The sequence below is a fragment of the Topomyia yanbarensis genome, chromosome 3 (assembly GCF_030247195.1).
Source record: "Topomyia yanbarensis strain Yona2022 chromosome 3, ASM3024719v1, whole genome shotgun sequence".
In the NCBI taxonomy this organism is placed as follows: domain Eukaryota; kingdom Metazoa; phylum Arthropoda; class Insecta; order Diptera; family Culicidae; genus Topomyia; species Topomyia yanbarensis.
Window position 1 is genome coordinate 334,816,523 of NC_080672.1, and position 25,273 is coordinate 334,841,795.

The window sequence follows — 25,273 nt, forward strand, 5'->3', positions numbered from 1 at the left end:
AATGCCAGATTGCGGATCCGGATGCTATTGACAGATAATATTTCATTGACCATGAAGCGGTATTCTAGTTGAAGCCTTGTTTTCAAGTTGCACAGTTAAGCTTCTTTGTGCTTCTCGAAGTATTTCCGTAGGACGTCTGATGTAGTGCTGACGCTATCGAATGCAACCAGGATGATCGGCGTAGTAGACCGGTCGGTCCATTTGGATGGTCTCACTGGAAGGCGGAAGCACGAGATTATGAAATTCATTGAGTCTGGGATGCCTAGGAAACTTTTGACAATGGAACGTTTCACAAGCTTGGTAGGGAACCTTATTGATGGAGATTCGATAGCTATTGACACTTTCAAGCAAATTCTGGCAAACTTCACTCCCGTTCTAAGCACTATTCATACCTGTCCGGTCCGATTCAGTACTGTGCACGGACACCAATATTCCATCATACACATTGCTGCGTGTGGCGTATCGCTCTGCCTGTTTAATGGGAAGATGGCGCAAACTTTACCAACTAACACTTTAGCGCCATCCGCGAAAGCAGATGTGTTAGCGGTTTTCTAATTAATTTGCCCGGACTCTTACCCCAGGGGGGGACATTCAGATTCGCGCTATCTTTAGGTATTTGGCAATATCGTGGGAAAGCCCAAAACTACCACAAAAATACACAGAAATACCGAAAATCAAGAAACAAAGGAAATACAAATATGACTTACCCACGGACCGCCAAATACGTCCTCCAGCGGTCTTTGCACGGTTTCTTCGGCATTTGCTGCGGCCAGGATCCAGAACTAGGCGAAAATCCGCTTCTAGGATCCACTTCTTCACACTTCACAAACCGAGAAACGCACGACACAAACCACGGAATTTGGAACACCAAATTTATTCACCGGACAGAACGACGGCCAACGCAAAAACCACAAAAACAGCCAAAGTACTCAAACTGGACTCTTGACTATCCAGCGATTCAAAAGTAAGAGAGCGATCGAAAGCTTCCCCCAGTCACAGGAAAACTCCCAGTCTTTCTCCTATTAGCTGTTACCTCATAAAAACCGCGCAAAGCGGCTAGAAAAAGAGATATTTTCTTGCACTTTTAAGCTCGGTTCAGTATGTGACGCGTAGCAAGTCATTCCGTACCCCAATGCCTCTCAACTCTCGTGTACCCCAGCATATTCCTGTTAGTAATCATGAACTCTTCACGACATTGCAATTTATTTCATGCATTTTCCGTTGCAACGCAACAACATCAAATGCGAGTATTCCTACTTGTCCGTCACGGTGCCATACCGGAGAAGTGTGAATGCTCCCATTTAAATGTATAAAAGAATATATGTCCGTGCACGGTACTGAACCGTCACTGAATCGGATCGGATAGGTGTAAATTTGGCTTTAATCGCCTCCAGTTTGGTCTTTGACTTTGGGAATCAAACTTCCAGTTACCATGCATCGTTCACACAGGTACTGACATGCGCTGATGTCTGCAGGCAGTGATTTACTAACTCGTACGCAGATGCTGTGAAACCACTTTGGACACGAGTCACAGCAAATCCATCCAATTTGTGATTCAATCTTCTTCCCTCGTTTGGTTGTCTTCTTTGTGTTACTGGGGGGGGGGGGGGTTCCACGAGACCAAAGGCTAAAAAGGCTAAAGGAGGACGAAAACTCTTGAAAAATATTTAATTAACCCATTATAACCCAGGGGTTTCAAAAAGTGAGCCAAATGCAGTGATATCTTCAATTCCACCAAAAAATGTATCAAGGATTATGGGAAAAATAAAATCACCGCTTAAAATGGTTTTGAGAATGAAAATATCTCATGCAAAAAAATTCGTACCATTAAATAAAAACAACAAATTTTAAGTTGTTTGACATATTTCTTCGGATTTTCTGATAGACAACACTTCTTTTACACCAGTGGGAACGTTTTGTCACATAATGGAATTATTAGCACGAATTCCAACAATAAAATTCAATTAAATGTATTGCTTACTTTTCAGCCGCCATTTGCCCCAACTATACATGGTTCAAAAATGTAAACAAAATTATAAAAAATGGCAGTTGTCTTGTTTCACAATGAAATATGAGGTGCAATGATCCCATTAGTGCAATAATAAAGCAGTTAGATGCCAAAATTCTGTAGTAAATACGCGTAAAACGATGGATAGTTCTGCGTATGAAATTTCATACGCTAGGATATAATGGGTTAATCCGCTTGATAAAACTAACCGACGCGGCATTACCTTTTCCAGGTCACGGAATTGACCGGGCGGACACAGCTGCTGTAGTGAATTTGCTGATTCAACTGGGTGTTGCGACGGTGGCGGATACCGAAGAACAGCTCATAATTATCAACAACCAGCAAGACATGTACCGAGAAAATTCATACGATTATCGGTGATAACGAGTCGCCAGGAATCACTACGCCAGAATCGTCAGAAGTTCCACGGTCTAATCCTCATCAGGAGACGATTGTCATCGACGGACGAAACTGTGGAATGCAGTGATTTTAATTGTCACTTTCAGCATATGAGGTAATTCGTAGCACTCAGCTATACAGAATAATAGTAGCATCAGATTTCAATAGTCCTCCAGTAATGATATGATAAATGATAAGTATTTCTATAGAAAATAACACAAATTTCTCGCTAAAGATAGCGATATTTTGTATGTAAAGATAGTATTGTCAAGGAAATTTTCTGTACAGATAAAAATACAGTAATAAAAATACAAAATAAAAAAATAATATTATAACCCCTTTATGATGCTGCAACAAACGATTTCCATTCTAAATTATTTGAATTAAATGTTACAATTCGATAACATACGCATCGAAAACATTCAAAATTAATGCATTGCACATTGGGGGTAATGCGCAAATCAATCGTCATTGAAGTGATTTTCTGTTGATTCCATTACACTTCATTTAAATTGCGTGTGATTATCCATTAATATTTAAATGGAAAACAATCAGAGCTCAATGCACCGCGCATTAGTAGTCATGAACAAATCAATCGCAATTTAAGTGATTTTTTGTTGATTGCATAGTGGTATTTTATGATTTCTTTCAATAGACTTGCACTTCACATTGCAATGTTTAGCAAGTAGTGCGAATTCAACAGCAAATCACTTCACATTATCGTGATGATTTTTTACCGTGTAAGAAACCGTTGCTGCAATCTATACTGTGCAAGTTTTGCTCTACGCATGGAGCGAAATATTCCGATGGTCTACAATCTTGCACACAATGTTGGAAATATTTCAAGTGGACAGATTTCACAACTAGAGTGCAAAATTCAAGGCATCGTGCGCTTGCATGATAGAGTGAAATGAAGCTTCCGCTTGGTTGTTATCTGCCAGATTTCAAAATTTGTGACATAGAAATATGTACATGGTAGATGTTAACAAACTTCTCGGCAAATGATGAATGATTTCGGTTAAAATAAAAAATGACAATCTCAAAACCCAATACCATTTCAGTTTATTTGAATCTCATTACAATATACAATTTCACCGGTATTCGGGTAATCAACATATAGGGCAGAAACGCTAAACTGAGTCTGGAATAACTAGCATCAGAAAGTTGCTAACACAAACAGTTGTCTCAACCGGGTGGTGTCATATTGTTTTGTTTATTCAGAACTTTGACGAAATATCAATCTTCACGCGGTGTCTTTTTTTTCTTGATATCCCGAAGCTTCCAATTTGTTTCACTGATCGAACAAACACGAAGAAACGAAGTCTAATACCAAACGAACCATCTACAACTGAACGTGTAGCTACAATGTATAGAGACTCTAGAGCACGATTGTTGCACATCACATTGTTTTTTTTTGTTGAACAGTTATAAGCGGATTTCTTGCACTAGCTGCGCGAGCTATATTTACAAAGGACACTGCTGACTGTTGTTGGGAATAAAAAGCTACTTTGTCGTGTATTTCTTGGAATACGTTTCACAAAACTGTGGTTCATCTTTGGGAAAACGGAAAAACGATTCGCAAATACTTGCTGTCTCAGTTCGTCACAGATTACATTCAATATATAGGTGATACTTTTCGCGTTTTTTTTTATCTATTTATTGGTAAAATCTATTCTTTGCTTTTTACAGTATACATTTTATACGATTTGTTTTTACTGTTCTCTATTAGCTGGTAAATGTTTCACAGAAAAATAATGCTCCACTGTACAAATCAACTACGGTTTTATACGTTTCTATGGGCTTTTGCACGCTTTTTTTTCTACACCGGTTGTATGATCCGAAAATTTTGCTACCAAAAAATTAAATAATCGTGTTTAAAAAATCGTTGCTACCACTGTAAATACCTGACGACGATTTTATTTCTTTTGGTTTTTATAACAACTGCGTGTGTTTCCGAAGGGGCTATTTTAAAATACAAACAAAAATATTTGCTACCGCTGACTGCATTTCTCTATAGGTGCTGCGCTGCTGCTTTGTATTCTGCCCGCTGTGTGTGTCATTTTGCTAGTACACACACACACACACTCTTAAACGATATTCGTGTGTTTGTTTGCATCTCACATTGACATTTAGTGTTTCGTATGCTGCTGTTTGCTGTGTGCAGGTGTGACATTTCACTTCTGCTTCGTCTACAATAGTTTCTTCAAAAGTTATATTATGTTTGTAAAGCACTTGAATTGTATGGCAATAAGCTATTTTACGATGGACGCTCCGCCGATCGTCGGGAAACATCTCGTAAAATAGCTTACAACAGGGCAAACCAAACAGAAATATACTCTCCATTTCTTTTAAATTAGGTGCGAATTTTAAACGTTCCGGTTGCGTCGTGTTTTCAGTTCTTTCCCTGTATTGTTGCATACAAAATTGTTATTTTTTTATTTTTCGTTAGTTTGATTCTTTCGACTGGGAATAGATAAAATGAAACAATTTCAACTCAAACTGTCAATATGCACTTGTTTGCTCATCAACTAGAAGTTATAGTTTAGGGTTAGAATAGATTCTGTTCAAACAAGAAGCATAAGCAACATTTAGGTAGGTGTGTACGTGAGAGTGTGTTTGTATATATGCATGTATGTATATAATGCGCATTGTTGTTTTGTTTGTATTTGTATTGTTTAAAACAGAGATCTTCGTTTGTTTCTCAATTATTTTTATAGTTTCAATTGATATGATGTCATTATTGTTCTTGTTTCTTGTTATTTCGCTTTTGTTTTCTTTATTTTCTAGTTTTTTTTCTTGAAACAAATCGGGAATCCAACTCAGACAAGATTTGTTCGAAAGGCAGAGAAAAGAATTGACTTATATATACTTGATGTGTAAGGGTTTTTTCAGCAGTTTTTCGACAAATTCTGATAAACTCATTCTGATTCATTCACGAGTGGGTTTTTTTCTCAACAGAACTTGATATCAGTTTGTGACTGATGAAACTGAAGCTAGAGTACCCTGAGTGTGCATATTTTTCAGTATTTGTTCACATTCACAACTCAGCGATAAACTGCTCCAGCTACCATCGGTCAAAAACTTATTTCTCATTACACGGCTACTAGACAATCAATTTCTACTACTCCACCAGCAGATAGTGTGTGTAAATCTATCGCTATAAACATTAAATATTACAGTTTCAGTACCTAAACCTTACACTAGCTCATTATCCTAAAGTTTAATCCTTAAATATAAAAATTTATTTAGTCTAAGTCGGTGTGTAGTTAATCTGCTTCACATTCACCCCCATTTGTTCAACTCTTCGTCATCAATCTATTACCATGCTACCACTCACTCACTCACTGACTCACTCACTCCACACAAGCGATAGTTACTCTGATGGACGTTCAATTGATGTTACTTCTACTGCTGCTGCTGCTGCTGTTACTGTTGTTGCTATTCCTGTTGCTACTACTGCTACCACTACCGTTGGTCAGCCAGTTCCGAGGGCCAGGTCCCGTTGCTGTGGCATCCACCGCCATCGGCGTGTCCACTACCGCCGCCACCTAAGTCTACCTTCAAGGGGCACCCGGTTCCACGTTGTGTGCCGTGCCCAGTATCGTCGAGTCGAAGTTTAGCCTCAGCTCACCGGCCAGTATCAGCTCCGAAATGCAACCAACGATACCGGACGTGTATCGTTGCCGGGTGTAGAATGCAGTCGCCGGCAGTCCACCTGGGCCGGGGAGGGAAAATTGAAAAGCGACGGGGAAATAGGTAAAGGAAATATAATATTAAAATTACTATCGATTGCAAATATGTAAAAAGTTAGATAGCTTGTGCTGTTCGGTCACGATCGGGGCTATTTCAGTATTGTAGGGTGATGTGTTTCGGTTACAGGGGATAAAAATTAAATTCCGTTCAAACGTGTTGTATTTAGAACCTTAGGAGGCATTTTACCCTTCATTCCACAATATTTAAAAAGCATAAACATAGTAACAATATTTAAAAAGCCACACTATGTGATGTTTGTGCTATAGGTTCCGGGTTTGTTGAATCAGTCGACAGAGATGTTTCATATCAACTAGGAGTCGATCCAAACCATCGATGGTGTACGGTACAGGCGGAAGAGGGTACTTCTAGGAATGATAACCAATATAAAAGGGGCAGATAAATCCGATATTGATGGTTTTTAGACAGTTGTATGTTGCCGCTCTACGCGTTGTTGTTCCATGTGTATAGGGAATCCCACACCACATGGGACAGTTATGCGTACAGCGGCAGTATACGTGGGACATATAGAGGAGATCGTGGCTTGCCAGTACATCTCTAACCGGGACATTACGTGATCTTCCTCGGGCCCGAAGGGGATCCAATAGTTGAGATCAAGCAGGATAGTAATCGGCGCATGCCCAGACAATATGTTCGATATCGTGATAACAGTTATCACAAGCCCAGATACCGCTATTTGCGAGCTCTATATGTCGGAGATAAGAATCTCATGTGTAATGATTGGACATGAGCCGAGACATCGCACGAATGAAATCCCTACCCACATCTATTCCTCTGAACCAAGGATTCATTGATACCTTCGGGATAATAGAATGCAACCACCGTCCTTACTTTCCATTACTCCAAGATGTCTGCCAACTGTCTAGCGTCCTCTGACGAGAGATATTGAAAAAATCATTGAACCAGATTGGTCTTTCGTAGATCTGACCAAGTGTCTGCTTCTTAATTACCTGGGATGCAGCAATGCGAAGGAACCCAAACTAAGGAAATCTTGTACGATCTTACAGATAAAGAACGCAGGCGCTCCCAGATGTGCCCCAGAAAATATGGAATGTGCTTTCTAGGTTTCATTGAACGGAAAGCTTCTATTGAGTTGAGGTTATCCGCGACAATAAAGTAATGATCGGTGTGCAAAGTATCAATAATCCCAAAGTTATCGCATCGGATGAGCAATTGATATGAGAGGTCCCAAAACCGATTTTTCAGCGGAAGGACGCCCGTCAGCACTTCTAGACTCATCGTATGAGTCGAGTGCCTGCAACCCGAAGCAATACGCCAACAGAAATATTGGATTCGCTTCAGTTTGATGAAATGTATGTTCGCAGCAGAGCGGAAACAGATACTTCCGTATTCCATCACTTACAATAACGTTGTTTGGTAAAGCCTGACGAGGTCTCCTGGGTGGGCACCCCTACCATGTTCCGGTTATTGTACGGAGAAAGTTGATCCTTTGTTGGCACTTCTGTTTTAGATACCTAATGTGACATCACCAGGTACCTTTAGAGTCGAACCAGACCCCAAGATATTGGAAGCAATAGTTTGACCCATTAATTAAAGGTATACTTGCGGCGGCTAACGACTCCTTGAAAATACGACTAGCTCAGTTTTCTCTGTGAAGAATTCCATACCCAGGTGGAAGGCCCAAGCAGACAAATTGTCCAACAAAGGTTCTTGCAAGTCGATAGCTTTGCGATCCGTAATTGGAACTACACCGTCATCTGCAAGCTGCCTTAGCGTATAGAAATTGACAAGACAATCGTAAATGTCATTAAGATAAAAGTTGTAGAGAAGGGGGCTAAGACATGAGCCCTCGGGAAGACCCATGTAGCTAATTCGTGATGTCTATAAATCGCCATGCGAAAAATGCAGCAAGTTTAACAAAAAGTTCTTTACAGACTGGTGCAGCTTCTTCTCAGAAAGAGTTTTGATAGAAACTGAAAATCCCCTTAAGCCCGATCCAAGAAAACTGATGCCATCTGCTCTTTGCTAGCATAGATAATTTGACTTTCTGTTGAGAGCAACACAAGACTATCGTCCCTTTGCCTTTGCGAAAGCCAAATTGTGTATCTGACAGTTAGCCATTTACTTCGATCCAATTTCTAGGCGAAACAAGATAATTTTGACGTAGGACTACGTCTTTGTTATCGATATAGGGGTGCACGTTGCAAATTCTACAAAAATGGTATGTAACGAAAAGTGGTCCAATTTTAAACGCATATAATTCAACCACCTCACGATAAATTCTCAAATCTTTTGCACATATCGCCCCGAAATACTTCTAAGAATAGATTCCAATAGATAAACCCAAAGATTTTTGATATCATGGCATTAAAAATTTAAATAATGAACAACATAGTCAAAATATCTCGCATTTACACACAGAAGATAGCGCTTCCCTAGTCAAGCACGACAAATTTGTGTACCTAGCGCGCTACGCTTCTATGAATGACGTCATCATCGACTATTTAAACGGACGGTTTTCGCCAGAGCAGCTCAGTTGCCTGATGAACAGCAGGCGAAGCAGATTACTACTTTGTGTGTTTTCACAGCCAGTGTAGCTGAGTTAGAAGTTCGTTACACTGGCTGTGGAGGTACACTATGCTATCTTTTGTGTTGTGCTCGTTTCCAGCACACTTTTATGTATATTTATTCGTACACAAAATAGTTTGTACATGCGAGCTCCATTTGCAAACACGGTTAACATAGTGTCGTGGTATTAGATGTCTCTTTCGCTATACCCATCATCATCAGCGTTCATTCATTTTGCTTTGTGCGTTATTGGGTTTGTTTGAGTCGAATGTGTAGGTAGGTAGATCTAATTTATTACTAAATTGCACAACGAAAGTTTATTATTTACGTTCGATCAATTCATTGATTCATTTCCCCATCACGTGATTCATTTCCACTCAGCCTATAGTATATTGATTCTACTAATAGGTACATACTACAAAGCCTATTTATGAATGAATACACTGCCACTTGAAAAACCGTTGCAAAAACGCATCTTGTGCATATATAAAAATGTTTTCGATTCTTGTATATTTAATAGTTTCTTTTTTACGTTTTAACGACATTCAATTAGCTAGAGATTACTGGGTAGGGAAAGTTATGAAACTTAGAGCCATAGTACTCAAGTGAGGGCAAGGATGTGAAGTAAACAGATTGGAAAACTAGAAGTGGCAGGGTCATTAGAACAGGCTTAAGGTTCAAGTTACCTTTTTTGAGCATGTATTAGTTTTGAACGCTGGGTAGTATGGGTAGGAAAAATTGTGTTCAGCTTTGCCACCGGATTATACATTTAAACCTTTTCAAAACTCTAAAAGAAGAATATCAGCCGATTTATCAGATCACAACGATTCAAATCATACAAAATAGCTGCTGGAAAAACTATCGGTTTCGCTAAATGGTGCTTTTGAAAAAGTGGCTGTGATTTTTTGTCACACTACCACACCGTGCTGGGGCATGCAACACAACAGCGCAATGAAAAAACCACAGCCACATTTTCAAAAGCACCATTCAGCTAAGCCGATGGCTTTTCCGGTAGGTGTTTTGCATGAATTGAATCGTGATGATCTAATAAATCGACTGATATTCTTCTTTTAGAGTTTTGAAAAGATTTAAATGGATAATCTGGTGGCAAAGCTGAGCACAATTTTTCTTACGCACACTACCAAGCCTTGAGGTAACTTGAGCCTTAATATCGTGCGGGCTTAATTTTTGCCTTCTGATAATGAGGGTCGAGCTTAGGCAGAATAACTACGAATCACCATGATAGTGAACTCGGGTGATTCGTAGTTATTCTACCTAAGCTCGACCCTCATTATCAGAAGGCAAAAATTAAGCCCGCACGATATTAAGCCTGTTCTAATGACCCTGCCACTTCTAGTTTTCCGATCTGTTTACTTCACATCCTTGCCCTCCAGGCCCGTAGCCAGGAGTTTATTTCGGGAGGGGCTTAAAAAATTATTGCATAAAGCTTTTTTTATTTCGATTATAGAGGTTTTAACCTTATGGTTATTCGCCTTTTTTCGTGTTAGAAAATTTCTTTAGAAAAATTTCTAACCCTATATGTGCGGGGTTGATAAACGAACCCTGATGAGCTGCGTACAAGGCAATCGATTTACCAACTACGCTTTACCCGCCCCCTGCATAAAGCTTTTAGTTCTAATGACTTGATATTGTCACTAGAAGCTAAATGAAATTTTGAAAAGTTCTTATTGAAAACAATGCCAAATCTAAGACAATCCATGTTCTTACAACGAATTATTGATGTTTAATATGATATTTATCATTTATTAACAAGTTACAATTTACTCTCGTTGCAACAATGGATATTCTAGAGTTCTCAGTATTTATGCGCTAACCGAATATGACAATCCTTGACGGTGCTGGAAAACGCAAGGTGTTTTAAGCTGCACGTTTAAAAGTTGTAGAAGACGCTAAATCGAAATGAGTAGAAATATATCCATAAAATGTTCGATCGAAGAGAATGTCGAAATTTGCACAAAATCTTCTGATTTAGCAAGCGAATTGTAGATGGTTCAACTTCAATTTTCTTGATCTGGCGTCCTGTAACTATTACCAGTTCTAATGCATCATGCCAACATAATTTTTTGGCATATTCTATTTAAATGAAACTATTTTTGAGACTGGCCTTGGCCTAGCAGATCAGAACCCTAGGGGCAGATCACTTGTGATGCATTTTTAAAAATCGCCTAAATTAAATGCATTTCTTTCCATCAAAATAGAAATTCATAATGTATTTTGCGTTGCGTGTAAGACGTCAAAGCCCTACACAAACTAGCCCTACATTCAACAAAACGTCGAACAAAGTGAATCAACGTAGGACGTTTGTTAAACAAACTTTTCTGCGAGGAAGTGCAAAGTTGATGCAAAAATGGAAATTAAATGAATTTTTTGATGCAAGTTTGTTATACATTTCTAGAGTGATCTGCCCCTAGTCAAAACCCCAGTTAGGAAGGAGGATTTTGATCAATAGGATCAAAATATATGGATCATTCCACGTCAGATTTACAACCAAAATATTAATTCCTTCCAATTTTTTTTCTTGCATTCATTAGCTATAAATAATTGACACGTATTTTTTTTATTTTGGCTGAATATGATTTATTTTCAAGTTATTAGTTTTTAAACTTTTGAAGTTTATAACATTGATCATTTTTCAATCACTCGGAAACGATTGGATATATGGAAAAAAATATTAAATAAAAAAGTTGTGTTCTCTAACGAGCTTACTGAAAAAAATTGCAATTTCTTTTTGTTATATAACTTATGAAATTTGCAATTGTTTGAAACAAATTGATTTTTTTTAAAGTTGTGCCAATTTTTTTACTTATTATTAAGTATCATGTTAAAATAGTTGTGCAAAACTTTGGGAGTGCATATCAAAATACTTTGCGAGATATTACAATTATAAACTTAAAACAAAGCAATTTTACACCAAACGCCTAGTGATAGGTCTATTGTAAATGAAATATCTCGTAAAATACTTCGAATTCCTTCTGAAATTTGTACACAATCTTCTCGATATAATTATAAATTATTTGAAAATGCTAAAAATATTTTTTTGGTTCTATCCTGAAAAAAATTATTTGTTACTAATATTTGCATAATTCATCAATTATATAACAAAAACAAATATTACAAAAAAAATCCGGCGAGATCATCCGAAAACGCAGCTTTTATTATTTAATGCTTAATGTCTTAATTTAATGTCCAATTTTATTAAATTTATAAAACTTTTAAAAATATTATTAAAAGTCGATAGTTGCATGCATATGATTTATGGACTCCCAAACGGCTTAACCAATTGCCGTATAAATTTATACATAGTTGGAATTTGTTATGGAGCGTGTTTTTTTGTGCTATTGGTTGGGGATTATCTGCCTACAAGATGGTGCTTCGGAACAAAACGCGCGATGGGTACTAGCTAGTATTTTATAGAGTTAAAAAACTCATAACTTGAAAAAAATATCAAATTCAGCCAAACTAAAAAAATCGTGTCTATAATTTTCAGCTAAAAATGCAAAAAACATTTGAGGGAACTAAAATTATAGTTGTAAATCGTGGAAAGACTCGCATTCTGCAAATTTAAGACTTTTTTGGGGGTATTCAAATGTTAAAAGCAAATATTTTTTAAAAGTCCCCCAAAAACAAATTTATTTTGATTACATAACTATATTAAGAAGATTATGTGAAAATTTCAGAATGGAACTCGAAGTGTTTCTCGAGATATTTCAGTTGTAACAGACCTATCACTGGGCGTTTAGTGTAAAATTGCCTTGTTTTATGTTTACAATTGTAATATCTCGCAAAGAATTTCACTGCCAAATTTTTACACAATCTTTTTAACATGATTTTTAATACTTAAAGAAAATAATAAATAAAAAATATGGTCCAACTTTAAAAAAATTCAATTTGTTTCAAGTAATTGCAAATTTCATAAGTTATATAACAAAAAATGGAGGATGGAGGAGGATCTTTGGTGATGTGATGTGATTTTTTTTGTTAAGCTTATTTGAAAACGTAACTTTTTTTATTTAATATTTTTTTCATATAGCTAGTCGTTTCCGAGTTATCAGTGATTGAAAAATGTTCAATTTTATTGACTTCAAAAGTTCAAAAGCTAATAACTTGAAAAAAAAATATAATATTTAGTCAAAACAAAAAATACGCGTCAATTATTATTAGCTAAAGAATGTAAGAAAACATTTTGGAAGGAATTGAAATTTTGGTTGTAAATCTGACGTGCAATGACTTATGTATTTCAATGATTTAATCAACTAAAGGTAACTGCCCGGAATTTAATCTATTCAAGAAAATTATCCACAAATCGAATGAAAATCACTTAACACTGATTACTACTATCATCTAATTTACGTAAAATTTTACTAAATGCTTCATTGCTGACACCAACAACATAACTAGAAACTATAAATGTGAACAAGCTCAATAATTTCAGCATCTCTTCATTTCGACACATGAAAGGGAATACATCGCACTTACTTCCCCTCGATTTCAATTTATTGATCCCTTTTTGCTTTTTTTCTGCATGATGTCTTATCATCTTATTCCATAAAGACCAAAAATAAAACGAAAGACTGTCATATACTGAAAACATGAAATCGATACAATAATCCCACCTTATTGACTTATAGACTCAACTAGTTACAACGTTTTAGTCGCTCTCCGTGATAACCTACTGATGTCTGATCAATCTATCGACACGTCGTTTTCAAACTTACATAGGCATTAATTAGAAACCATCGAAAGCGACTGAAATGCTGCTGGTGGTTGCAACATTATGTGGTTTAGCATCAATTGATCAATTGACATCCGAAGGAAAGTAAGTGTAAAATCACGTCAGGTAGTCCTACCGCTACTGTGTACGTTTCTGTATATCAACAAAATTAGTAATATACGATTCGTGGGTTGATGAACACCTCCGGAAAACCGCCGGTTTACCACTTTTTGGCTTGTTTACTTTTTCACGTTTTTCTTGCTTATTGTTCGATTTTCCAGACTAACAGTGTTTTCGCATTCCCCACATAAAATGAAATTGAGTGTCAATAGAAATACTATTGCATTAAAATGATGCGAAAATAAAAAAAAACTGTCGTCTCGGCTACAACTAAGTCATCAGCTAACTGAATTATTTTTGTTTAGCGCGCTTGAGTGAGATGCCTGACGTTTATATTAAGCGTAGAGTGCTCTAATCTATTACAGAAATCCAATTTCCGTATGATTTAACTAACTTTCTTTATTCAGGCCAATATCTAGCATAACATGAGTTTTGTTAGATGCAATCACTAGCGATAAATGTTAATTTTGGGACAGTTTTTGTACTCAGTTTTCTATGAAACTTCTAAATTTTTATTATATAATTCGTTTATTTGAGTCGGCTCAATGCATTAGCTGTTGACCTGTTTACTGGCTGCGAAATATTTTTCATAACCAAACGCGTCTTGGTGGTCGTTCATTTCATCTCGTACACTTCCGTATTATTATCGTGGTAACTGCCATGTCCATGTTCGCAAATATCTGATTTCATCTTTGTTTTGTCCCCTTACGGGCCACCAGTGTCGACTTCCTCAATGATGATGCTAACTGTTAATTTTGATATACTAGGCGCAGTTTTTGCCGTCAATATTATATGAACAGCAGCCACAAATTTGGCAATTGTTTGTTTTTCAGGTAATAGTATTGGAGACTATGGATGTGCAAAGATGTAACGTGTATAATGATACTATAGCATTGCGTTTTGTACGTGCAGGGTCAGCTAGGACGAAATCCTAGCTGACCCTGCCCGTCTTATTCCTAGATGTGTCCTTTATAATAAATTCCATTTTTTTCCAAATGTGACAGGAATCTTTTAATGGCCACGGTTCAAGTAAGCTAAGTTTGTTTATTGGGGCTTTAACCTCTTGGTCGTTCGCCCGCGGTTCAAGTAAGTGGTATCAGATCTTGTAGCCGAACATTGATTTTCTCATCATCCATATAGATGAGAATCAACCACGTGTTACATGTTGTAATGCACACTGACTGGTTTCGCCTGGGCTAATTTGTTAAATAACATAAGTACTGAATGCCTGACAAGGTAGAACACGTTAAAGGCGAAGTTCGTAAGCATAAGCTCTATTTTCACCTTCAGCAAATAGTTCCCAGCATGAATATTCGGTCTTATGCAAAAATTCCGGAAGTAAATAGCCTCCAGGTTTGGCTGGAGCACCACTTCTTGCTTCTGCGATTCAATCATCCGACGGATCACCCCAGCAAGAATTAAAGTAACAGTTTCTTTTGTTCTTCCGACGAGTCACACAATATGAAAGGAAGTGTGTTATCAGACTCGGCATACTGAGTAGATATCGTGACCGATGTCTTCGGTAGTTCGAAATAGCAATCTTCCTGACCATTCTCCCATTAACCCTTAAAGGCGCAAGCCAATTTTTTTTCATATTTTCTGAAAATTGTCTCACGGTTTTAATACGTTGCTACGATAATTTTGAGATGGTTTTTGCAATGTTGTTTTAAAACAACATTGCGCATTTAAGGGTTAATTTGTTGAAACCAAACGAGATACAATTTTTTACGAGTTACCGAAAAACATGTTGCTTCTTAAATTTATTTTTGAAAAATTTCGGGGGGGGCTTTAGCCCCTTAGCCCCCCCTCTGGCTACGTGCCTGTTGCCCTCACTTGAGTACTATGGCTCTAAGTTTCATAACTTCCCCTACCCAGTAATCTCTAGCTAATTGAATGTCGTTAAAACGTAAAAAAGAAAATGTGACTAACATAGTCGAAATAAAAAAGGAAAAAAAATTTAATAGTTTCGATATATGATTAAGGCCACTGCATTCGCTATATTTGTATGCGTACTTTAGGAAAGTTACAATAATAGCAAAATATAACTAGAATGCTTGGTCTTTATATGAAATGTGATTATATTGTCTAAATTTTGATTTTTCTTCACTGGTCCGGGTTTTTTACCACACACAATCGAAACGTTTTTACAAGCTAATCTTATGCTATAAAGATTTAGCTCCAGATATTAGTTCGGTCACAGTTTTCTGTCCTCTTTCTTCAGATCCGCTTAAATAAGTTTAATCGGATTCGATCACCTACTACAAATGAAATGACCTGATAACCAAGAAGGTTTGGTTCAATATGTAACATTCGATGTTGATTGGTTGTGATTAAACCATACGTAAGCAATATGTTTTATTTATTATTACCATAAATTTACTAAGAAAGTAAATATTTTACATTAAGTAGTATAGTCCTACGTCTACAGCTCGTGCAACCCCATAGGGCTGCCCCTTGTAGTTTTTTCGAACAATTTCTGAGTACAGTACACTATTGCAATCGGCCGATACGAGTTGTGGTCGGAGGCTGGTTTTCTTGGTTTTTGGATGGCGATAATCTTCACTTGCTTAGCGTCACGAGGGACAATGTTACCCTCACGAAACTTATTAAATGAATTGAACAAGCGTCTCTTGGCAGAGTCTGGTTGATTTTGCAGCAAGTTGAATTTAAGTCTGTCTAGCCCTGGGACTTTATTGTTATATGACGAAAGAGCAAATGAAGACTGCTCCATCAAAAAATGGGTTTCGCTTCTTGATGAAATCGAATATTTAGCGGTTTGAATATCCCACACATCCGATAGTACTGTTTCGGTTTCGTATACCGCAAACTGTGCCCCAAAGAGTGCTCATCGATGTTTCTCTCGATAATCTGTCAACGAACCGGTGCCAGTAACTATTTTTATTGAATTTCATCAAGCTTTTCATTCGCATTTTAAACGTCGCGTACTGTCGACGTTTGAAATGCGAGTGTACCCGCCATTCGGGTAGATCTTGTACGCGGGGGTGTCCTCCACGCACACGTCTGAGCATTCTTTGTCATACCACGGGTTGGAAGACCTTCCGCGCTAGTTCGCGTCTGGTACACACGTTTAGTCCGACCTTTAATCGTGGTGTCGAGAATCAAGTCAGCCAGGGACCTGTACTCCGCCTCCGGAGGAAGCTCTTGTGGATAAAATATTTCGAGTGAAGTCATACGAAACATTCATTGTATTCGGTGGCCTTGAACCGTTAGCAATAGTAATTATGATTGGCAGGAGTCGCTGCCGTGGGGACCTGTCACATGCAATTAAACCGCAGCGCTGTCGTGTAGAGGGACAAGTCTATTGCACTCGGACGCGCTAGCGAAAAATGTAATTTCACTCGCGTTCAAAATAGTCATATAACAGTTGTTGCAAAATAGACCGATTATCATCATAAAGGCAACCGCATGCCATGCTGTGAAAACTAAAATTACCTAAAACTAATCTCGGTTTGGGCAGAGGTTCCACGATGTCGCAAGGCCGTCGAAGGCCATCTAAGGTACTAGGGGGAATGAGAATGGAAGCGATGCAAAGTCTTTGCCTCTAATTCTAGTTTGCCAAGAGAAAAATTCAATTCCTGTCGTGTCGTGTTTTATAAGGCCAGCACTGGTTTTTTCTCTGACTGGGATATGGGAACACTTAGGGTTTTTGATGTCCCAGGGAGTGTTGAGAGTTCCTTATCTGCACTCAGGATTCTGACGTGGTAGTTAGGTAGAGTAGAGCCGGCGAAGATCACCCGATAAGAGTCTGAGTTGACATATTTCCTTTTCCCGTCAACTGCGACTGATGCTGAGTGCTATCGTTTGCAGTCCAGTATCTTCACTGGCTGAAGCATGGGCTCTTTTAAACAGACAAACTCATGTGTCAGCAGATCCGTGCAATTCAAACTCGAATCGGAGACGAACCCGTCACATTCGACCCGATTAGATGGTACGTATACTCTATACTCCTTCTTAAGAGGCCCGTAGTCAGCAATATCATGTGCCTGTTTCAAACCCTTTACCACCACCAGAAGCTTATCAGAGCGAATTTACAATATTTATGTCATAGCCAAGTATCTATGAGAACTCAAGAAATCTGCAATAGAATCACAAGTGGCTCTATGGCGGAGGGTGGGCACAATTACAGTCGGGGAGGCAATTTTATTTCGACGTCCATCTAGTCTTGAAGCAAATCATTATCAGGCTTACTAGAAAAAAAACATTGCTGCTTTACTGTTTTTGGCCGAATAACGGTTACACATGTACACACAAAAGAAGCGAAAAAATGCTGAAACCTCTACGAGACGGAAAATGCGCAAGATAAGCTTGACAACGGTTTAGCACTATTATTTATAACTTCATAATTATATAGTCCGCGCGTCACCGAACGAATCTTTCTTTTATAAGGAACGTAAAAAAACAATTTTCTGAGCACGGGCCTGCTTTGGACATGTTCAGGACATGAACCACTATAGATGCTTGGCAAACTGTGTAATATTTTTAGAAATTAGTTCCAGAACGGAATTAGTATCAATGATGCAAAAGGGGAACAGAAATTGGTTAAAAGCTCGACCCTGGTTCTCACGCTTTGGAACGCGATGTACAATGGCGTCCTGACGCCTAAAATGGCTAGCGGTGCAGAGATCGTCGGATTTTTGAATGGCTTCGTGGGGCCGACTTGTTTCTGGAATAGTAGCTGCAATTTTCTGGAATGTGGGTATTTTAAAGCGGAAAGCAACTTTCATCGTCCAGCACGAATGACGTCCCGTGGTAGTTCTTCTGCATCCACCGGCACTGCGATTTTACGATCGCTATCTGCTCATCCGTGTACTCGGGAGACCGAGTCTTCTTCCGAAAGATGATGTCCTCCATCTTGAGGGTTCGGTAAATCAAGGTATGGGAGCAGTGATAATTTTGGCCGGCGTCACGCAAACTCGTTCCGTCCTTGTTGTCGAACAGCTTTTGCAACGCTTTCTTCTTTTTATTCTTCTTCTTCTCCTTCTCCTTCTTCTTCTTCTTCTTCTTCTTCATCATCATCATTATCCTGGCCGGACGGTCACTCTCGGCTTCCGCTCCACGCTCAGGGATGCCAGGATCCGGCAAACTCTACTCACGGGCACGCTTTCGTCTCGAAAGTGGCCTATCGAAATTTTTTTTTCCACGATGACCATGCGTTTCGTAAAACCGTACAACACGCTCGCGGAGTGCTGGCTGTTTCGACGCCATCTTCGATTGAACTGACAGTACCCGAGCGAAAAGAAACATGCCAACCATTTCAAGGGAGTACAGAGAGCAATTCTTTTGGAGAAAAAAAAAATTACGCTCTTTACTTTAATTACAGAAAGGTATTGAAATCATTCTCAATTCATACTATTGAAAAAATTATTTTGTATAGTTTCTCAAAACAAGCGGGTTTTATTGCATAGTTTCTCGAAAACTTCTCTGGCTGTTTTTTTTTGTCATGGGATCATCGTATCATACATAAATATCGTGTTATTTCGCAAAACCGTGCAAAAAGTTGTGCAAAAAAGTGCAGCCGATCCTGAGATGATTATGACTTTCATTGGTTTAGTTTTCGATAAAAATACACTGAAAAAAAATTCAGTTTGGACAAGGAAAAGTTTTTTTTTTTCAAATAACTTTTTTTCCTTGGAAGTGCCCAACTTGATTTTTGACGGTAGGTAGGGAACATAATTACCTATCTTGGAACAAAATTTCATCCAAATCAAAAATGGTTTTTTTTGTAAATCGACTTTAAATTTTCAAAATCGATTTTTTTTCAGTATAGCAGTCAATGAAGAATTTTTTCGATATTTTTATTCGAAAATTTGACTAATTTTGTGAAAATCACTCCTACAACATTTTTTGTGGGACTTGTAATTTTTAGACTTGAGCCATTTGAAAAAAAAAATGGTAAAAAAAGTTTGATACTTTTCAAAAGACAGGCTAGATCATTTTTGGAAATGCAAAGTGGCTTTTTGTGACAACGTCTTCATGTACAGAAAGTTTCATTAAAATCTGAGTGGGTGCTGCCAACATTTGTTCGAGTTGGCGCGAAATTCGTCAATAGCAGAAACTTATCAACGATTGCCATTTATCGCTATTTTGTTATATAAACCAATCGGGCATGTTTTAGTTCACAGTTGCGTTGCGTTGCGATGCGTTGCTTTGCGTAAGCACGGTATACTTCGTAGATTGCAGACTGATGACTACTTGAGGAACATTGTTTGGGAAAAACAATTGATCCAGTCCAAGCGAGAATTTCGCATGAGAATCGCCATTGCGGGCCACGACCATCTTTACCGTAGCTTGGGATACGAGAAAGGAAGTGTTGATGTTACTTAACGGAAGGCCCCGACTCAGTGATATTCCCATAAGTACCACGGATTGGGCAGTGGGTGGGTTGTTAGCGATGCGACTGAGAATATATTTTCGTGCACAAAAAGTTTGAATAGTTTATTTACTGTAAGATACCTTAATGTTCTAGATGTGTAAGAGTTTAAACTCTGGGTAACCGTTTATCGAAATGTGGTTTCATCGAAAACAACTTGAACTCCGGACAACCGGTTATCGGGAGTGTTGTCGACAATATAAAATGGACCACAAAAAGTGGTATTGTGGACAATCCATAAATTATGTCACGCAAAGATAGCCCAATACAAACTAAATTTCTCTCATATTATCACGCTCATTATCCCCTTGGTCTAACACGAACCAAATGATTTCGGTTTTTCCTTTTTTGTAGGAGCACAATAGTGCCGCTGCATGCAAAAGTGTCCATGTTCTATAGAATTTCCTATGGGTAGTGGAATAAGTTTCCGCCTTTTTTTCTTTAAGTTTGTTATTTATTTGAACATATGCTTACAAAGTAATGTTATGCAAAGTATTCCCCATTAGATGCGACAACTTTCGCCCATCTTTCTGGCAGTAAGTGGATTCCTTTGTAGAAAAAATCTGGAATTTTCGACTTGATCCAATTTTCTAGCCACGTTTAGATGCATTCAGAAGATGTGAACTTTTCTCCAGAAAGCGCAGACTGTATAGATCGAAACAAGTAAAAATTTGAAGGGGCGATGTCTGGGGAGTACGGCGGGTGCGCTAAGATTTCCCATTTAATTCCTTCTAAATAGTTTTTGACAGGTTTTGCTACATGGGGCCTGGCGTTGTTATGTAAGAGAATTAATTTTTCGTGTCTATCGTTTCATTCTGGCCTTTTATAGCTCGGTTCAATCGTATAAGTTGCAGTCGGTAGCGATCTCCAGTGATAGTTTCGGACGGTTTAAGAACTTTATAATACACAACTCCTTTTTATTCCACCAAATGCACAACATAATCTTCGAACTGTGGATATTTCGTTTCGGCACTGAGAGGCTGGGTTCTCCTGGCATAGCCCATGACCTCGGTCGCTTAGGGTTGTCGTAATAAATTCATTTTTCATAACCAGTAATAATTCGATGCAAGAAACTCTTTCTTTGGTACCGTTGAAGCAACATCTCGCAGGTAACCAAACGTCTCTCAATATCTCTCTCCTTCAGTTGATATGGCACCCAATTTTCGAGTTTTTGTACCATACCCACTGCGTGTAAGCGTTTACCAACCGTTGATTTATCAACATTTAGTGTATTCGACAGTTCCTCGAGCGTTTGGCATGGATCTTCACTAAGTAATTCTTTCAGCTCAACATCTGAGAATTTCTTTGGGGTTCCCTCGCGTTTTTTATCTTCAAAATTGACACTTTTGAATCGCCGAAAGCATTCTTTATAGGTTACCAACAACCTATGTGTTTCAGCAGCACTTTTATCCATAAGGAAATAATACAGCAAAACTTCCCGCAAATGATGTTTTGTTGGAACGAAAGTTTACATTTTTGACAAGAAATTTGAAATATCTATTCTATTGAGAATGAGTGCCAGCAACTGCGTTTCAAATCATCCAAACACGCCTTCAAAATACATGTATCATCAAGCTGCTAAAGACAAAAATAGTACCCTAGTGACACCTTTCGGAAAAAAAGACGGAAACTTATTCCACTACATCGTATAATCGTGCGTAAAACAGTTGATTGCGTCAAAGCACATGACGTGCTCTCCATCCCATTTATCTCACTACTTGTCATAGTTCTTCCCCCCCCAATAGCGTGGCAGAATTAATAAATGGTCCTTTATAGGTATTATTATAAGCATATTAAGATCCCGTAACTTGAAATTTTCCACCTCCTCGAGTAAATGTTGCGATACAGTGAAGACCCGATTTTATTAGCCCCCGTCTTTATCTACCATATTTTCAGCTTTTGACCCGATTTTATCAGCTTCAAATGAAAATTGATAGTTGGTAGTTTGATGGGCTCTAGCAGACGAACCAAGTTGAATTCGAGTAAATCCTTTCTTGGGCATATTTTTCTTATCTTAGAGCTCCGAAATATGCAAAAAAAATATTTTGCACTGTCATACCCCCTTAAGGGAAGTATAAGCTAAATAATCAGGAAAGGCTATGAGGCTATTTCAAGGGACCAAAGAAGAATATTTTAAGCGCTTCGGTTTGTTAAAAAGAAAGAAAAATATATGTCCCGATTTTATCAATGTCCCCGTTTGAACAGCCTAAAATTCACCAAGGGGCTGATAAAAACGAGTCTTCACTGTATTACAATGAAGACGCAAAACAGAAAAAATATCGATGCTGCGTTCCTAAACGATTTTAATATCATGCACGAATCAAACACATCTCGTCTCCAAATAATACGTACTTATTCTTGGCACAGTATAATTGACTGATTATTTAATGGACTAAAAGTAAACCATTAAATATGGCAATTAAAACATTTGTTCCTCGTGCTGAAATGATTGCCGCAAATTGGTAATTGTTCTTGCGAATTGTCAATTCTCAACCCTCACACATAATTCTAAAGTCATCATTCACTCAGACAAGACCATGCGTATTCCCCACGCGCACAGGCTCAATGGATTCGTTTTTTAGTTGATCAAATAAACACTAAACAAACAAATAAATTACTTTGCTCAGTCTAAAGAAATGTCTGCTCGATAGGCATCAAACGGCGGATACGTGTTCCCTTACAATTCCATCAAATCAAAGAACAAATGACAAAATATGTGAAATTCGGAATATAACGAAATGAAGACTGCTTAATTATTTGCATTAAGGGGTAATAAATATATTTATATATATTTGTCATAGCTCTTCCCCCCAATAGCGTGGCAGAATTAATAAATGGTCCTTTATAGGTACCGTAAACCGGGGTGACTTTGATCATCGGGGTGACTTTGATTATCGGGGTGACTTTGATCACTCGAAACTTTTTTCGTAGATCGCTTATTAAACCAGAATTGTCTACCGAATCAATTTAATTTGAAATTATTTTTACTCTAAACTTATAAAATACTGATTTGTTATACTTTTTTAGTATATTGTTCTGTTTTTGGGTACAAAATCTACAAAAAACCGAAATTTGACATTACCTGATTTTTACGAAGCTTCGTAAAGTGTCTATTTTTTATAAAACAAATAAATCTCAGATTTGAGCAAGAGTAATAAATTACAAGCGAGTTTTTATTTTCCTTTGGATTGGGATATGCTAAATTTAGTTTTAAGAGTTTGTTTATTTTTAATACATTTTTTGTGGAACTAGTTGGCAATTATTTCAAATTATTTTAAGCTAAAATTCGCAACATTTTTTTATTGTTCAATATTCCAACGTGTTAAAATGGATGAAACTTTTTGTACATTGATAAAACCCTGAAACAAAACAATTTTAGCAGTTTTAAAGGTTTTTAGAATCTTTTATTCTAGTTGAACACAAATTATGCGAATTTTGGCTACTCCAATTTTACAGTACATTGAAATACTTTGTATAATACCAATTAACATCTATTTAACAATGAGTATCTTTCCAGAATTAGTTTGAACAAACATTTGAATGAAAAACATTGACATCAACAACTTAATGTGGGTGAACATGCAGGTTATCAAAGTCACCCCGGAACACGAAAACGGACTTCAACTTGAAATCATTTTTGAAAAAAAAAGACTGTAAGCGGAGAATTGTAGGTAAAACCATCCAGTCTTGTTCTCCATACATCAGTACATGGTTTAAAAATATTAAACTTGAATAAAATGTGTTGCGTCTAAAAATATGCAATGATTACTTCGAAAAGTGATCAATGTCACCCCGGTTTACGGTATTATTACAAGCATATTGAGATTCCGTAACTTGAAATTTTCAAACTCCTCGTTGCGATACAGTGAAGACCCGATTTTATCAGCTCCCGTCTTTATATACCCCCATTTTGTCAGCTTTTTGACCCGATTTTATCAGCTTTATATGATAATTGATGGTTGGTAGTTTGATGGTTGGTAGTTTGATGGGCTCTAGCAGACGAACCAAGTTGCATTCGAGTAAATCCTTTTTTGGGCATATTTTTCTTATCTTAGAGATCCGAAATATGCAAAAAAAAATTATTTTGCTCTGTCAGACCACCTTAAGGAAAGTATAAGGTAAATAATCAGGAAAGGATATTAGGCTATTTCTAGGGACCAAAGAAGAATATTTTAAGTGCTTCGGTTTGTTAAAAAGAAAGAAAAAAATATGTCCCGATTTTATCAATGTCCCCGTTTTATCAGCCCCTTGGTGAATTTTAGGCGGGTCTTAACTGTATTACGATGGAGACGCAAAACAGAAAAAAATATCGATGCTGCGTTCCTAAACGATATGATAATATCATGCACGAATCAAACACGTCTCCAATTAATACGTACTTATTCTTGGCTCAGTATAATTGACTGATTATTTAATGGACTAAAAGTAAACCATTAAATATGGCAATTAAAACATTTGATACTCGTACTGAAATGATTGCCGCAAATTGGTAATTGTTCTTGTGAATTGTCAATTCTCAACCCTCACACATAATTCAAAAGTCATCATTCACTCAGACAAGACCATGCGTATTCCCCACGCGCATTAAAGACCCAGTGGATTCGTTTTTTAGTTGGTCAAATAAACACGAAATAAATTACTTTGCTCAGTCTAAAGAAATGTCAGCTCGATAGGCATCAACCGGCGGATACGTGTTCCCTTACAATGCCATCAAATCAAAGAACATTTCAAATTGCATACTACAAAATATGTGCAATTCAGAATATAACGAAATGAAGACTGCTTAATTATTTTCATTAAAAAAGATCGGAAAAAATTACTTGCATATCCAAGATGGTTCATTTTCAATGATAGCACTGCTGATGAATCACTTTATAAAAATAGGTGATAAGGGACGCGGACGAAAATAGCTTACCACCACCTCTAGCTATTTTAGTTCACAATTCAAGATAAACTATTCTCAAGAACTGCCAAAACACTTTTAGGTTAACGATTCGGTTAAATAGAGCACTAGTTGCTGATTGTAAATAAACGAGAACGCTATTTTTCCCCAAACTCCAAAAAGGCATATCAATTTCAGATCGAGACACCCTACACATTTTACTTCCAGCCAAAACGACGAGCTGATGAGGTGAGCGTATCTGGAGCTTATTTGTACACCTGATTGGCACACGCATATCCGCATAACCGAACAGGCGTTGGTTTGTGGCGGTAGCATATGTCGAAATGTGGCTTTGGATTTTCATTTTAGATTCAAACAGCCACCGATGTACCGATATCAATGCAATGCCATCACTCTCACTGTTGGTAAGTGCAGGCGACA

General features: G+C 37.6%; 1 protein-coding gene across 4 annotated transcripts in view; it reads right to left on the reverse strand.

The window, feature by feature from the left end:
- Positions 1-3,446: 3,446 nt before the first annotated feature.
- LOC131691972 (pikachurin) overlaps positions 3,447-25,273 on the reverse strand; it is a 788,885-nt gene continuing 767,058 nt past the window's right edge. For all 4 annotated transcript variants that reach the window (XM_058978784.1, XM_058978785.1, XM_058978782.1 and 1 more), the window contains one exon: positions 3,447-6,122. In XM_058978784.1, coding sequence (XP_058834767.1) covers positions 5,968-6,122 — 155 coding nt within the window. In that variant the 3' untranslated portion in view covers positions 3,447-5,967. The remainder of the gene's footprint in view (positions 6,123-25,273) is intronic.